The sequence below is a fragment of the Rhodnius prolixus genome, unplaced genomic scaffold (assembly GCF_049639745.1).
Source record: "Rhodnius prolixus isolate KJV_2025 unplaced genomic scaffold, Rpr scaffold_23, whole genome shotgun sequence".
Taxonomy (NCBI): domain Eukaryota; kingdom Metazoa; phylum Arthropoda; class Insecta; order Hemiptera; family Reduviidae; genus Rhodnius; species Rhodnius prolixus.
The window spans coordinates 1,242,632-1,258,367 of record NW_027411627.1 but is presented as its reverse complement, the minus strand read 5'-3'; the positions used below and the strand labels follow the sequence as shown (position 1 = coordinate 1,258,367).

Sequence of the window (15,736 nt, the reverse complement as noted above, 5' to 3'; positions counted from 1 at the left end):
CAAAATTATAAATTTTGAACCAGTAACAGATTGTTTTTGAAAAAGCAACAATAAAATTATCTATCAAAATATTTAAATTGAAAACTTTTGTTTTTCTAGAATTTAAACAAAAAATTATTATTATTATTGAAAAAATTTATGTACTCCTAACTACACATTGTCTAAACATGGAGTGATAAGAATGCACATTAAGATTTTCTTGTTTTACTCAAGCGAGATTTAAAGACAAGGATCTAATAAATTAAAAGAAACTGTTTAAACAATTCTCCATTTTTTATATGTAAAACAATAAATTTTATGTAACTGAGTCTGAAAATTGGTACACAAACAAGTGAATCTGTTTTCTACATAAAAATATAAAACTAGTGTACATGTGAATTTTTATAATTAAAAAAAAAACTTGATTTTAGAATAGATTTAATTATTGTATATAACAATCCTATATGGGGTTGCTTTACTATTTAAATAGATTACACTATTTCTACCAAAGGTGTTATGATCACTCATTTAAACTTTCCCTTAAAATTATTTCTGTTAATTTTCTTTAAATTGATCTTTATAATTTTAAAAAAGAAGAGAGAATTGTTAAATGAATTTTGAGGTAGTTTTCCTTCCTACAACTTCAAGATCTGAAACCACTTATGTGGTAATGCCCATGACTATAGGTGAAGTGAATTTTGAAGTCATAATAAAGATTTTTAAAATTTTATGATCTAGTCTTGTTTTTTCATATTTTATCAAATTTAAAGAGTATATAGGTCAGTCAAATGTCCAGAAATTTCATGAGGAATTTAAATGGTCTACGGATTACTTTATCATAATTTAACCGGAAATAAATCCTTGTTTTGAAAAAAAAGGATCGAAAGGTGAAACTGTTTTAGTAAGGATTTTTCATTCCAACTGAGGGAAGGATTACTACCGAAAACTATGTCGATTCTTCTACATCCACACAATCAATCAAATGCCTCATAAAAACGACCAAATAGAAAGAAAAAAATAGGCCAAATAAAAAAGTTGCCCAGGAAACCAAGTAACCAAAGTCTACTCTGGGGATAATTAATATGCTTTAAATAAGAATAAAATTATTTAATTATTGCTTGTAAATGATACACATTTATATATTTATGAGTTTTAATTATAAATAATGCATCAATTTCTCTGATTATCATGTAAAAACAACAACAGAAATTAAAAATAAAATAAAAACTGTTTTTTACAATCATTTCTAGTTATTTGAAAAGTATAGGCAACTTTAGGTATACATAAAACCGCGGTAGAAATAGTGTTAAAACAAGCCAATATTTCTATAAAATCAGTGCACGCCCCTTCACAAAAAAATTTAAAACATTTTACAACAAAATTTTTGTTTTTTTTTTTTACAAAATAAATAATTATAATAAATTTATAATACTAGGTTAAAGTAAAAACATAGTTTTTAAAAAAATAAAATAAATTTATAATACTAGGTTAAAGTAAAAACATAGTTTTTAAAAAAATAAAATAAATTTATAATACTAGGTTAAAGTAAAAACATAGTTTTTAAAAAAATAAAATAAATTTATAATACTAGGTTAAAGTAAAAACATAGTTTTTAAAAAAATAAAATAAATTTATAATACTAGGTTAAAGTAAAAACATAGTTTTTAAAAAAATAAAATAAATTTATAATACTAGGTTAAAGTAAAAACATAGTTTTTAAAAAAATAAAATAAATTTACACAGCCTGGGTAATAAGGGTACCGTAGCGCGCTATTACGGTCAAATAAGTTCTTAAACTTAACTAATAAAATAAATTTGAGCACAATTTGGTTTGCTATTGGCTACCATGTACGTGTTTTTCATCGCTTATCAATCCTTTATTCCTGTTCCAGGTTTCAAAGTTTTATTCATCATCAGGTGTTGCTTCATGGTGAATTTGGGTGCCAGAAAAGGATACAATAAAAGACGTGGTGTGACGGATAAATTATCCATATTATGATAAGCGCACATATTTTTTGTTTTTTTAATGTGACCAAACTTACTTTTCAAGAAATTCAGTTAAAATTATGAAGCTGTCAAAAATGTACAATGTGTAAGTGCTTTTAAAGATTTCAAAACATGAAAGATAACCTTCCATATTAAAAAACAAAAAACTTTAGAAACCTATTCACAGATTTCTAATAAATAAAGATGGGTATTGAAAAATGTGCTAATCTAAAATTCAAGATTCTCGTAAAATGTATTAAATCTACTTTTGATTTGATATATTTTTCTATATTAAAAACTATTTTTTAAAACAAATCTAGGATTTTATTGTCGATAATCAGATTTTCAATTAACTTACAATTTTTAGTCAATATAAGGTTTCTTCCAGTGGTTTACAGTTTGCGTGGGTTTGTGATTGCTTTTTCTTCTTAATTTGAACTAATTGGAAAGTTTGTTTGTCGTCTCAGGAGCAAAATTTCAAGAAAACAGAACAAATTGCACCGATGTGTGTTGTTCAAGTTGTACTCCCAGGGTTTAAATATACCTTTTTGTAATCAATAACTGATCTCTAAGGATGGATGAGAATCCTAAAAGCTTATTACAAACCACCAGAAACAGCATGCGATGTTGAATAGAACTTTCCTGTAGAATCAGTCTGTATCACAAAACCTCTAACCGAAACTCTATTCACTATCATATTTGTAAAACACGCAATGGACAATCACAAACCCAATGTAACTTTTCAACTTTGTTGCAACAAACCTTTAATTTGTTAATTTTTTTTGGTACTTTTCCGTTAGCCGGGCGCAAGCGAAAAACAGTATTGGGTAAAACTGTTCTCTTTACAATTCATTAATATTTGTTTATAGTTGAACTTGTTTTGCTTACTATTAATTAATATTTGTTTATAGTTGAACGTTTTCGACTTTTTTCCGTTGACTTGGCTCGCGTTTGGCTCACAATTGGCGACATTTGCGCCCGGCTAACGGAAAAGTACCTTTTTTTTTTATACAATTCTACTATTTAGGTAAGGTGGTAAATTCTGATCTGTATTTGTTTTTATTACGTTTAATCTAACAATTTGTGAGTTAATTCAGGGTAAAAATTAATTTTTGTGTTTACGTAATGATAGAATGAAATGTTTTTATAAACATCACAGATTAATACATGTACTTGTTGATCTTCTAGCAAAAACGTTGGTGGTGTTCTTAAAATTGTTAATTTTTTTTCTTAAAAAGCCTAAAATAAACAATATATCACTAGTGCGTGTGTTAAGGTCACGGGAAAAGAAGCCAATTCGGACGGTTTCTAATAGATTGGTGGTGTTCTTTGTTCTCTGTTATAAACTTTGCAACCAAATTATAAAAAGCGGCTATCTATCATTTACAAGGTATTTTAGTATTATTTTCATGTTTAATTTAAATTTCATGGTGGAATTCATATAGCATTAAAATTTAAAATCTAAAAAGTACTGAATTGTTCAGTGAAACGTAGTTTATCATGCTTCCGCGTTATACTCGTTTTCGATTTCCGCTAATAAATAAGCAAGTGGCCAGAGGGTATTTCTCATGGCTTATCAGTGTAGCCAACAAATAGTTTTATAATCCCAACACTGAATCGCCAGTTTTAAGAGGGTGTAATTTTGCATATTTCAGATTGATGATTCTGTAAATAGAGTTGCAATGATGATACCAAAGGTGAGCATTTCACTAGAATAAATTTCCTATCTTGTGCAGCTGCCTTAATAAAGAGTCTTTCGAGAAAAGTGTTCTGTGGTTATCAGTTGAGAGCGGCGGCCATTGTGAAACTATATCGGTTCTAAGTTTCTCCAGTTTTTTGTTTTAGATTTTTGTTATTAGATAAAGAATTAATATTGCCATTTTCTATGTAGGATATCCACAAGAAATATTTGTTAGACCTTTCCTGAGTCCAAAATAAAAAAAGAAAATTTAGAAATGGTTTTAAAAGTATTTCAATAAAATGTCTCCTTTAAAAGAAGTTAATTCATAATTTAGATTATGTGGTTTAATAAGGGAATTCCCGCTCTATGGTAAGATTAAATGATTAAACTCTTAAACATTCTTAATGAGATGTATTTAATTGTTTCTGCATTCTATACGTAAGTTTTCTAATCTAAAAATTGGAATAAGTACAGATTAGATCAGATTCAGAGTCAGTCCATGCCACCGAGTTTCGGGAGGATATAAGACCTCTAACACTAGTTGCTTAGCCTACCAGAATTTCAAGGGGGCCGTACTCGTATAAGCCAGTTTTCACTAAGAAACAAAAAGAACCAGCCCCACGTTCCAATCTAATCTGATCGAATCTGGGAGAAAAGTTTAGAGAATTTAAGTAGTTAAATGTTTTTGATTTCGATTACAATTTCTCAAAATAATTGTTAGTAAAATTAATTTAAAAAGTTAATTTTAATATTCAACTTATGCCCAAAATTATGAAATTTTATCTCTTTCTAAAAAGCAATTTATTCTATCAACCGGGAAGTAATTTCACTTTTGATCCACAAATTCATGAAGTAATTTCACAAATTCCTTAGTTTGGAGATTCCAGTGGACATTATTCATCAAGAAAATGGTTCGCAACATTCTAAAATTTGCGTTTTATCATACATAATTTCTCTAATATTGAGAAAGGTAAAAATAAAAAGTGGAAAATAACCTGAACAAATCAAGTATTATATATTCCAAACAAGATCATGTGGTCCTTTCGGACGATTGAACTGATTCGTGAGTTCAACTAACTGTTCGCAATAAGTATCTCTAATAAACAATCTTGAACTTCTAAATAATCTTTTACAGAGATTAGTTTTGATTTAATCATATCTATGGTAATCTAAATCACTAACTTAATGAGTTAAATTAAACTTGTTTAATTAAACAAGTTGAATTAAATTTCTTTATTTATTCTCTTTTTTAAAGAACTATTTTATTTACAGCAAAATCCTAGACTATTTTTGTTTTAATTCTGCAAATTTTGTTAACTGATTTTTTGTTTTTAATTTGGTATTTCATTTATTATATTCTTGAGTATTATAAAAGAGAGTGGAGGTTAATATTGAAATAGGTAGGTTTTTAGTGTTTATAGTTTTAGGATTGGGATGAAGGAGGGCACAAACCATCAGTGGATTCGCAGGCATTGGTTTTTACATAAACTCTCCAGCTCAGAAGAAATAGTTCCCAACCATTTCTGAACCTGTTTCTCATCTTCAAAGATCGTTACTAAACTATCTGGTTCCATTGGGGGATCCCATCTATTAGTCGAGTAGAATTTCGGGCTCAATCACATTGCTGCAAGAAAAAATCTTGACTTTCGGAGGTGTTTTCAGTTAGCGTAGTGCACGTGCATATTAACGTTAATATGGCGTAATAAAAAATATTTTATAAATCATAGGAATCAAGAAAGGGCCTCAGGAAGTATTCCAGTTTAAGATACCTAGCACTCCAACACTTGTATCAAGACCAAGGAACCTGCAGAAATAATTTACGAAGGACAAGAAGTTGAATTTAATGTGAAGAAGAAGCTAAATCTAGCGCAATAGCCCAAAAAATCTCGAGCCTAAATAGACGGCATTAGATCGTTTAGTGTAGCAGAGAGCTACTCAATCGCGGGTTTCCAGGTTCAACTAAAAATCCAGATTTTGTTTTCTTTTAATATGTAGACATTGAAGTAGAAGTGAATTATCACTGTTTCTTCAAATAACAAAGATGGTAGAAACATAGGTAAAGCTGATTTTTTTGTTTTGTTTACAAACCAACCATTGCGAATCTTGCCAAAGGTTTTAACATTTCAACCAAAACTTAATAAACCAAAAAGCTAAATCCCGCCAGGATAAGCAGACATTTACAAGTTGATGATCAAGATTTTCCTAGAATAATATCAGCACCTCTACATTGAAGAATATCCATAAGATATAGCTGAGTTGTCAAATAAAAACAAACTGCTGTATGTTAAAATTATACTTATCGATCCCGAAAGTTCTCGGGATGCCTAATATTTCTTCCCAGTTTTATTGTCTCTAAATCGATATGGAATTGATTTATTGAAAAGTTACCGTAGACAGTCTCATTTTAGAACTTCATTTTTTTTGTTGATTAAAATTAAGAAAAACTTTGAATTAGTGAAACAATGAGCACTTGACATAGAATTTTTTTTTTTTGCTCCAATTTAATTTCTACTCAGCTAAACTCCTGTTTTCAATTTTCTCCCAAATAAATTTCATGGTATAGAATACACAATTCTAAACTGTAAACTATTACAGTATCTTGTTGTCTCATAGATTAAAAACTAAATAACATTAATAAACACTCCTAATTTTGAAGAACTTTACATATAAATACGTAGGCTCACTTGGATTTCGTTGCTATGGCTGAAATTATATCTTGACAGGCTTCTTGTATCTCTTGGTCCAACATCAACGAACAAATCTGGTCATCACTTAACATCTCAACACTAGAACAAAACAAAAATCTGGTGTCAACAAACACAGAGCAGAGAGGAAAGAAAGAACCACCAGGGAAGAAAGGAATACTACATAGGAGGAGAAACATCAGCATGGCCCCTTTACGGCGGGTCTCACGGGACTTATGTGCACTTAACGACCGTCGATGTGATTCCCATTGTGGTTATCTCGGAAAAAAGGTCGTTTTCCTGCTAAGCTTATCGTTTCCGCAGATAGGATCGCCCTCGAAAGGAAGTAAATTCTCACTATGCAAGCCGCTGTGGACATTTTGGCCCGGCGTGTTTAGTGCAAAGGTTCCTTAACATGTATTTTAGCCCATTGGATGCCTTTTATCACATCACAATATGAAAGTTATTTGGATAATCACAATAATAAAAATTAACTAGACTGGTACTTAATATCTCAGTTACTTTAAAGTACGCCAGTGTCTAATTCCATCTATTTGGGTTTTGCAAACTCATGTCAAAATCTTAATTTCAAAGATCCTCAACTTACCTATAAACACTAAACCTACACACCACATGAGAAAGTTTTACTTACCCAAGACGGCTTTGTTAAGTGCTTTACTAATGCGCGGACTCAGTCTAAGATCAGAATAGGACAACCATAATTACAAGTAGAATAAGTAATTTATTTTAGAAAATGAATTACCTGGCAAGGCTATCAGTGTCTGATGAACCACCGGCTTCATCCGTATCCGTGTTTGAAAGGTGCTGGGCACGATCTAATGGCGAGGGTGCTTTCTTGCCTTTCTTCTTGATGATACTGGCCGCACGTCGAGGCTCGCTATTTCTTCGTTCAGAAAGTGAAGTTATGTTCAGTTTCATTATCCCCTGGAAATGATGAACACAAAAATAAATTCCATTATCACAACAGAATGATTGTAAACAACTATAAATTATATTATCTAGAAAAAAGAACCTCCTAGAGGAAGTAGACACTTCTTTTAAGATCTTGGCGTAGATTTGCTCATCCCCAGCCTGAAACACAGACGACTCTTCTACTGACCCTCACTCAGTAAATCATAGGTTTGACGAGGTAGTTAGAGAAACTATTTGGCTTTAGCTGGTCATGGGCAGGATCTAGCCCATCATTACACTATTATGATTCTGTGAACTAGCATTAAGTTCTCCAGTCCATCTTTTAACTGTAAAGCTATTTCCAACTTACGAACTGAACAGAGTTTAGAAGAGAGCAATCTCAATTTATCGATATTTTTACTATTTTTCTGAGGACTTGGCTGTAAAGCCGAGCGGTTGGGAGAGGTATGTGCTGGAAAGTATCAGCCAGCTCTAGATTCCTTCAGTACGAATTTAGGACACACTACATTTCAAGAGCCGCAAGCTCTATTTACAAAGACTAAATACTTAAGAGAGCCACAATAAGCCACTCTTGAATCTATAAAAGAAAATCTATAAATTGGATAAACCATAAATAGTAAATGCATCACCTGGGATAGAATTTCTTTAACTCTTTCACCAGTAGCCAATCCTCCTGATATAAATGTATCTATACTTTGTCGCCGCGGCGCTGACGAAGATATCCACTGAGAGATAATTGGCTGGCCTGGTTGTTGGAAATTAGTTTGGTCTGTAGATGTTGGAGTATCGTTGCTATTATTCCTGAGAGTGACAATTGTGTCTTGTCCGTCAGAAGAAGATTGTCCAACATTTGGAGCTTCCGGGGCAAGACTTATTTCAGACCATTCTTCTGCTGAAATTTGTAAAGTAAAAAGCTCATTAGACTGAGTAGTTTGATATATATATAGATGTGTATAGATGTCCCTTTTTGTATTGGCACCAGGAATACTTTAGAGAATAGGGTTATTTAAAACAATTGAAGAGAATTCTCGAGAGTAAAGGTAGAGATAAAGGGGTTAGCACACCCCCACCACTGTAGAGAAACGCTCCCAGCTAGATAGAGCTTGATCGTGGAAGTCCTGTTCTCGTCATCCTGGCTTCCCTAATTAGTTTGTTCTAAAAATTGTTTGATGAAATAGTCACTGAGACAGCTAGGTTTACAACCACAAATGGAATTTATAATACATTCACAATTATACGAGGTCAGGCGCCCACATTCTATCACTATTCTTTAAGGAGCTAAAATAGATTTTTTTAGCTCGGTAGCCACTACAATATTATTGTATGAAGCAACCCGGACAAACCCGCTACATTTGTAGATTCGTCGTTCTGGTTCCTCCTTTTCAGGATTGATCAAACTGCCGTCAATTAATATTTAATTCTAACTTCACTTTAACATTATTGACAATAGCAAAGGATGTTGGCAACAGTACTGAAAATTAGGGTCCGTTTTCTGGACACCTCGCTATGATAGTAGATTCTCCCTAACCCTAGAACAACATCTGAATACGACTTTGCTCGCCAGCCTTTACTGTTTTGATTAAAACCAGAAAAACCGAAACCTATCTAGACGTTATGTTCAAGTACCTACAATTAGTGTGCCTTGGGTACTTCTAAATAAACAGGGAACCAAAGAACCTTCCTAATTTACGATAATAATAATACTTGAGGACAAATTACATTTTAAGTTCTCTCTACAACTTTTTCATTAGCGCAACCAAGCAGTTGGAGGTGAAGGTCGCTATGTCAAGATGTAGAACTCGCTTTAATTCTCTGTACAGGCTTTCAATTTTTATTGATATTTTATATGAAAAATTTATAATAAAGTGTGTTTGACATGTACATAAACTTACCAAGATCTTCCGAAGGGAAGCATCCAGGAATATAATTTGATGGCGGTTCGGGCGCGTAATGGGGATTATCAACATTGTCTGGTAGATACTCAGATCGATATATAGGCATACCAGCTGGGCCAGCAAGGCACGGAGATACCGGTGAAATCTCTTCCAGTTTTCTATAGCATCCACTATGCAACCTCTGGAACAAATATACTTACAAATGTACATACAGATTGTACTAAAGATGTCCGGAGTATAAGGGTTGATCATCAAAAATTGCATGAAAAACTTTTAACTTTAAAAAACACCTAACTCTTGACAATTTTTTTCTCTTTTTCTATGTTCCTCCATCCTTAGTATTATCACAAAGTTTTACACATTGAATTTCAAAGAAATTCTTACTATATTGTAAGACCAACAGCCTAAAAGTACTCAGTTAAACATTACGTAATCAGTTTTACGATAATATTTCAGACTCCTTTATTGAACAAAAAAACTCACATAAGGCATTACTGGTGAAGAATTTGGCCCAATTCTATCCGGAAGTCTTAGATACTCTTCTCCTGCATAAGAATCCGCAGAACCCGTAGACTCTACAATAATTTAATAAATAAATGAAAAATAATATAGTAAATTGACAAATTATATTTGTGAACAAATTTAAAAACAACCAGTTTTAATAGTTGGTCTAATAATTTATTCAAGGTATTATGTACTATTAGAGTTGATTTATACTCCTGGATGAAAAAATGATTGGAGATTTGTAATAGAAAATTTAAACAATAAGATTGTGTCAGATTTTTTTTAGATTCTGTAAGATTTTTTAAATTAATAAATCTTGAATTAGTTATTAATTAAATTAGTTGCACATAGAAATTTTATAACTTTTTGTGTTAAGTTTCCTTTTGGTGGAAGCTCGTTATGGCCCAGATTACTCCCTTCATTTTCGTGGTGTTAGGAGAAGAGGTAGCAGGAAATAGTTCTTTGAGTTGAGTCTCTAGACATTGTATCTCTGATGAGGGAGAGAGGTCTCTCGAACTGATGTTCGCATTTATTTTTTAACATATAAAAAATTTGGAATTTCTAACCACCAAACAAATTTTGCAGCATAAAGCGCCGAATACGAAGTTAGAACCATGCGCTAATTTTCCTAGTCGACCCAGAGAAGAGGAAGTGTAGGTAGATAACTAAGGAAGAAAAGAACTTACCACTTGTTCATCGCTTGCGGCCTCCCTGAGAGTATTCCAACAACAAGACACCAAGAATGCCTCTCACCATCTTCAGAGGTCAAATTTTGGAGTAGGCCGTTCGGTACAAGCACTTAATTGTTACAGACTTACATCCGGTTTTAAGAATTTCAAAATAGCTACACAGTAATGCTTAAACTTTAACAAGTACGTAACTAAACTTATCATTACTTAAACAACACTTTTTCTCCCCGAACTCTTACATTCTAAATGTTGTGTCATTTAAGTTTGTTTTTGGATTTCAAACACATGGTTCGGCTGTGGCGCATCAAAGTGGGTTGCACTCTAACCCGTCAGAAACTACCACTTCTACTTTCTCGATATACCTATTAGAAACTACTAGTTTCAAAAAAAAGTCCGCTAGGGCAACCTAAGGAACAACAATACCACTAGCTGCATCACGGGGAAGAAAACACACAAACCTAACTTCTACGGTCTTTAGAAATGTAAATCAATAAAATAAACAATTTCCATTATATTTAAATTACCTGTATCCTGATTTGTAGAACTAGAACCAGTTGTTCCGTCTGGTGAAAGACAACTAATTCCTAACGGATCCATGCCATGGTAGTTAGCTTTTCTTGACTGTAAGCAACGAGCGAGATTTTCAAATTATCTTTACCGAAAGAGAGAGTTTTTTTTTTGCAAGATGTTCAGTTTTGTTCAGCAAGAAGAAAGTTTATTGGTACACTAATGATGTCTTTGGATTTTAACAGCCATAGCATGCATGTTTACTGCATCCCTGGCCAGTTTCGGACTTAAGAGATAGAACAATCATTTGGTTTAGAGAAATCGACTTCAATGATCAGTTCCAACTCAGCACTTTACTTGCTGAGAGAAGGTAAATGTCGTCCAGTCAGCAGATTGGAGTATGGAGCAAATTACTTCGCTACTAACACGTCTTCTTCGAGCCCTCATGACTCATTGCCGAAAAGCCAGCTCGAAAAATCAAGCATTTTTGATCAAAAACAAAACACGAATGTAAATTATTACACTGCAATGGCAAAAAATATGTCCCGAATTCTCCGACACAAATTAATAAAATGAAAAATAAATATGTTACTATGGAAATTTACCTTGTGTATTTCATCGCTGATCTGCTCCAGGTTGCTCAACGCTTCTGCATAGTTATTTTTGGCCATCATTACTTTCTTCTCTAAAGTTTTAACTTTCATTTTCTGTTCTTCCAAAAGTTTATTAAATTGAGCTTTTGCTTCAAAGTATGGCCTGAAAAAAATATAGAATTCTGGTGTAAAACACTCGATTCACCTACCATATTACCATTCTTAAGTGTTAGCTGTATTATATACAGTGTTGAAATTCCCTGGAAAACTGCACCAACGATTTTCTTTAAACTAGAAATACTCACCTCTTATCAGCATGCTGTCCGTGCACAAAAACGTTTTTATCAACCTAGGATTCCGCTGCTATTTGGCTTGGATCCTCATAATGACAAAATTAGGGAATTGAAAATTAAAAATAAATGAAATAAAAATAATAACTTACTAAATAAAGTGATGAAATTGGAGCAAGTGTTCAAATTCATGTTTGTCTCATGCCACTACAAAAGCATTTTAAGTGAAAAAATGAACAGTACAAAATAATCTACAACAAAGTAAAATAAATAAAAAAGGTGAATGAACTCGTTCTGTGTTTTTGTTTTAAAAAAAAATAATAATAATACTAATAAATTATTAAACAAAACAAAAATATAAAAATAAAATAAGTGGTATCGCGAATAGAAAAATAGCATTAAAAAAATCTCTTGATACCTTGATTTAGCTATTGATCTTTTAAGTTCCTTTTGTAGCTGTTGAACTCTGGTTTCGGCTACATGATAAGTCATTGAGGTTCTTTTATGATGTGCTTCACTAAGAGTTCTCTCAAGTTCTGATTCGTTCACCTAATTAATGAAATCATTCCCAAATTTATTTGAATTTAATAAAACTATGTAATAAGTTGTTTTGATTCCCATAAAGATATGATATTTTTAAAATTCACCCTCATAGTTGCATGATTTAACATTTCTTGCCAAGCATGATCAAATGTACGACCTTCGGCAGTTAAACCTTCCTCAGCTAAATATACCATTTCCTTAGCAGCAGCATGCGCGGAGTTGGCTCTTTCGAATCTTAACGCCGCCTTCTGAGTTTCCAGTAATGCCTGAGAAATTAAAAAGCTTTTGAAATTAGATGATAATAGTTTAATTTAAAAATCAGCACTTAAATACCAATTTTCCAATTTTAAATATGTGGCCAATTGGCTTCAGAAATTGGATTATGAGGTTAGTTTGTATTTCCAATCTCCTGACAAGTTTGGAACTGTTCAAAATAAACATTATATTATTTTCAACATTTCTAAAGCTCTTAATAATACGTACCAAAAGATTTATAGTAAATTGTTTTTTAAAGCAAGTTAAACTTATATTGGTTTGGATGCCTACAGCGGGGGGTCGAATTATGAAGATTAGAGGGGAGCTACTAGACCTAAACTAAAGGCCACATAATCAAGGAAGAAACTACAAGGTGCAGAACTCAGGAATATGTATTTCACTTTCTTCTTTATTGGGTTTTATAAGAGAGTAATTCTTTGACAAGGAGACCTTGACACAGAGAGAAATGATTTAGTTGTTGAATGGCTCGAACTGGCTAGCTGGCATTAATTGGTTATATTAAAAGAAACACAATTATATAACTGTAATGTTCCATAAATGTCTAGTTGTGTTCAGTTTATACAATAAGAAGACTGTAATAAATTTCACTTTATCTTTGCCCCCTTAAGACAAACTATTGCGATCTGGCCGATTTTCTATTTTGAGTAATGTATAGACTCTGAGAATAAGTATAGAGGCCACCAGGGTAAGAACAAGTGGTTTTCAATGAGAGTGTGCACCTGAGTCGACACTCAAAATCGAAAAATTCCGAAAGCTCCAATGTTATACTTCAGAGTTATCACTTAAAAAAACGTGAATTAAATCAGCCTACCTCTTTTGATTTGATCCTTGCATCGTAATAAGGCCTTGCCTTTTCTATACAAGATCCTAGCTTTTTAGCAAGTGCCTCTATGTTAACAGTCGAATCGCATAACAGCTGACGGAAACCTGCACGCGCTTCCTGAAATGGTTCAAATAAAGATAAAACAGACAATAAAAATTACTTAATATCAAGAAATAATTCAATTTATTAACTTACATCCAAATCTACTTCCAGCTTATTAATATCATCTGTAGCTGTGTTCAAACGCTCTAATTCTATCTGCAATCCCCCATACAAAACAAACTATCATTTGAAAATTGTAATAGCTTCTAATATAAAACACTAAAAACATTCACCTTAGAAAAAAAAAAAAGGCTTTTAGACTCTAATGTCTTATATTTCCAGAAGCTAAATATGGAGATTCCTCCCATATATTGCTGTGATTTTGATTTTTGGCTGAGAGATAGGATTTTTTCCCTTCATCTCATCAATGCAGTTTCAATCAAGACAGGATCAAAATTGGTTGTTGCAATACCAGTTTTATTATTATTCCGTCGAATAAAAAATATGAATTCAACAGAACTTTATTTAACGGGATGAAATCCGTAATCTGACATGTTTTAATAGAGATTTGCCAAGCTTGTTTACTTTTACAGTCTTCATCATCCGAAAACCTATTATGCGATGATAAAAGTTCTACCTCGTCAAATTTTATTAAATATTCTGCTAACGGCATAAAAATTTATATCAAACACATCTACCGTCCACATATGAGAACAGTTACATAAAGTGATTGCATCATAATTGAGCACATATTTATGAATAATTTAGAATAGCAAGTATGTTTATATTTTTAATAAATACAAGAATAAACCATATTTCTGAGAGGAAAAAATGAATGACAGAAAACGGGTAAAATTGATAATTACTAGTCTCAACATTCACAAGTTATCAAATCAATTTCTTTTAAAAATTAACACACATTGTTCTATTCAGTCTAATAATGGCAGCAGAAGTGAGAATACAAGGAAAGGCATTTAAGGGTTAAAATGATTGAAATAATTTTGACAGAAAATATAAATTCATATGAATTTCTAATCAATGATTTATTGCTGATTGTTGTATGTCCATAATTAAATTAAATATAAAAACAAAATTACAATACCTGAACTCTCGGATCAACTTGATCATCTAGCCTATCGTAATCAATATTTCTTGATTTGTCACTTCCCGATATATTCATTATCTTCTCAGTGAGGAAGAGTTGTACACATTAGTAGATGTTATAAATTGAAGAATATTTCAACTCCAGCACCAAAACCGGCGTGAATGTCTAAACAAATCCTTTCACTCATTCCAGGCACTCAATGATTCACAAGTTATTAAATGATTGATACATTATTAGTTCTCGATGACTAACCACTCTCATTAATCACAGTATAATTTCTTTACTTTTACATATGTACATACCAATTAATAAATCAAATACAACATTAGTTCACATTGCTTAGGAACACATTTAAGAAATGAAAGACTAGACTAGCATCGAACAGGCAAATTATAACACTACAGGAAGGTTGTACTTTACCGTCACTAAATATGTTATCTAGACTTCTTTGAAAACTGCGGTAGTAAAGTAAAAGTTAACCAGGAGATAGGAAATGAGAACCTGTACCCGTTGTGATTTAGATTTGCTAATGGTCGGACATTGATAGAAAGGGTCTGCAGACAACTGAAAGCTGTAATAGAGTTTAAATTGCTTGCAGAAGAGGCTAGGCTAAATTGATAAAACCAACGAAAGCATACCATTTGAGTAAACCAGATGGCATAATTCGTTACACATACATATGTATGTATATATCTGCTGATGATTTTGATTTCACGCCGAACTAAATCGGCTCAGGATTTCAGAAGTGTCGTAAAGGTTGGAGGAACTGCCAGAAATGAGTGTCAGCAATGAGCTTTGCTTAGACGAGGTAATTGATAAAAAAAGAAAGCACTAGAGAAAAACAAACAATTTATTGCATTTCCAACCATGAATTCTTTTCGAAAGAAATAATTAAAATATTTAGGCGCAACTGTGACACTAAAACAGAAAGAGAGAAGCAGATATGTATATGTTTTTACCTCCATAAAACATTAAAATATTCTAATCAGTGTAGAAAGTAAAGATAATGTCCGTAATTTAACCGTCTGTAATTTACGCATTATGAAACACATGTACATTGGAAATGGAAATTCTTTTTGGTCTGGAAAAGAACACGGCCGTCTCTAAGTGAAGCCTTGGGCTTAAAAATGTTTATGTTAAAAATAATTTTAAGACAATATAATTTATTCTATTTTCTTTCTAAGGGAGACGATTAATTTCAGTCTG

The 15,736-nt window shown here is 32.1% G+C and overlaps 1 protein-coding gene across 1 annotated transcript; it reads right to left on the bottom strand.

The window, feature by feature from the left end:
- Positions 1-188: 188 nt before the first annotated feature.
- On the bottom strand, positions 189-15,558 carry LOC141459799 (SH3 domain-binding protein 5-like). The gene is made up of 13 exons (XM_074139287.1): positions 14,528-15,558; positions 13,579-13,641; positions 13,372-13,500; positions 12,389-12,550; positions 12,160-12,290; positions 11,464-11,614; positions 10,876-10,972; positions 9,642-9,733; positions 9,156-9,339; positions 7,893-8,155; positions 7,094-7,275; positions 6,331-6,432; positions 189-5,270 (listed from the first exon to the last, which is right to left on the bottom strand). Exons 1-13 carry the CDS (start codon positions 14,603-14,605, stop codon positions 5,237-5,239), a joined length of 1,668 nt encoding a protein of 555 aa, XP_073995388.1. The 5' UTR covers positions 14,606-15,558; the 3' UTR covers positions 189-5,236.
- Positions 15,559-15,736: the final 178 nt, after the last annotated feature.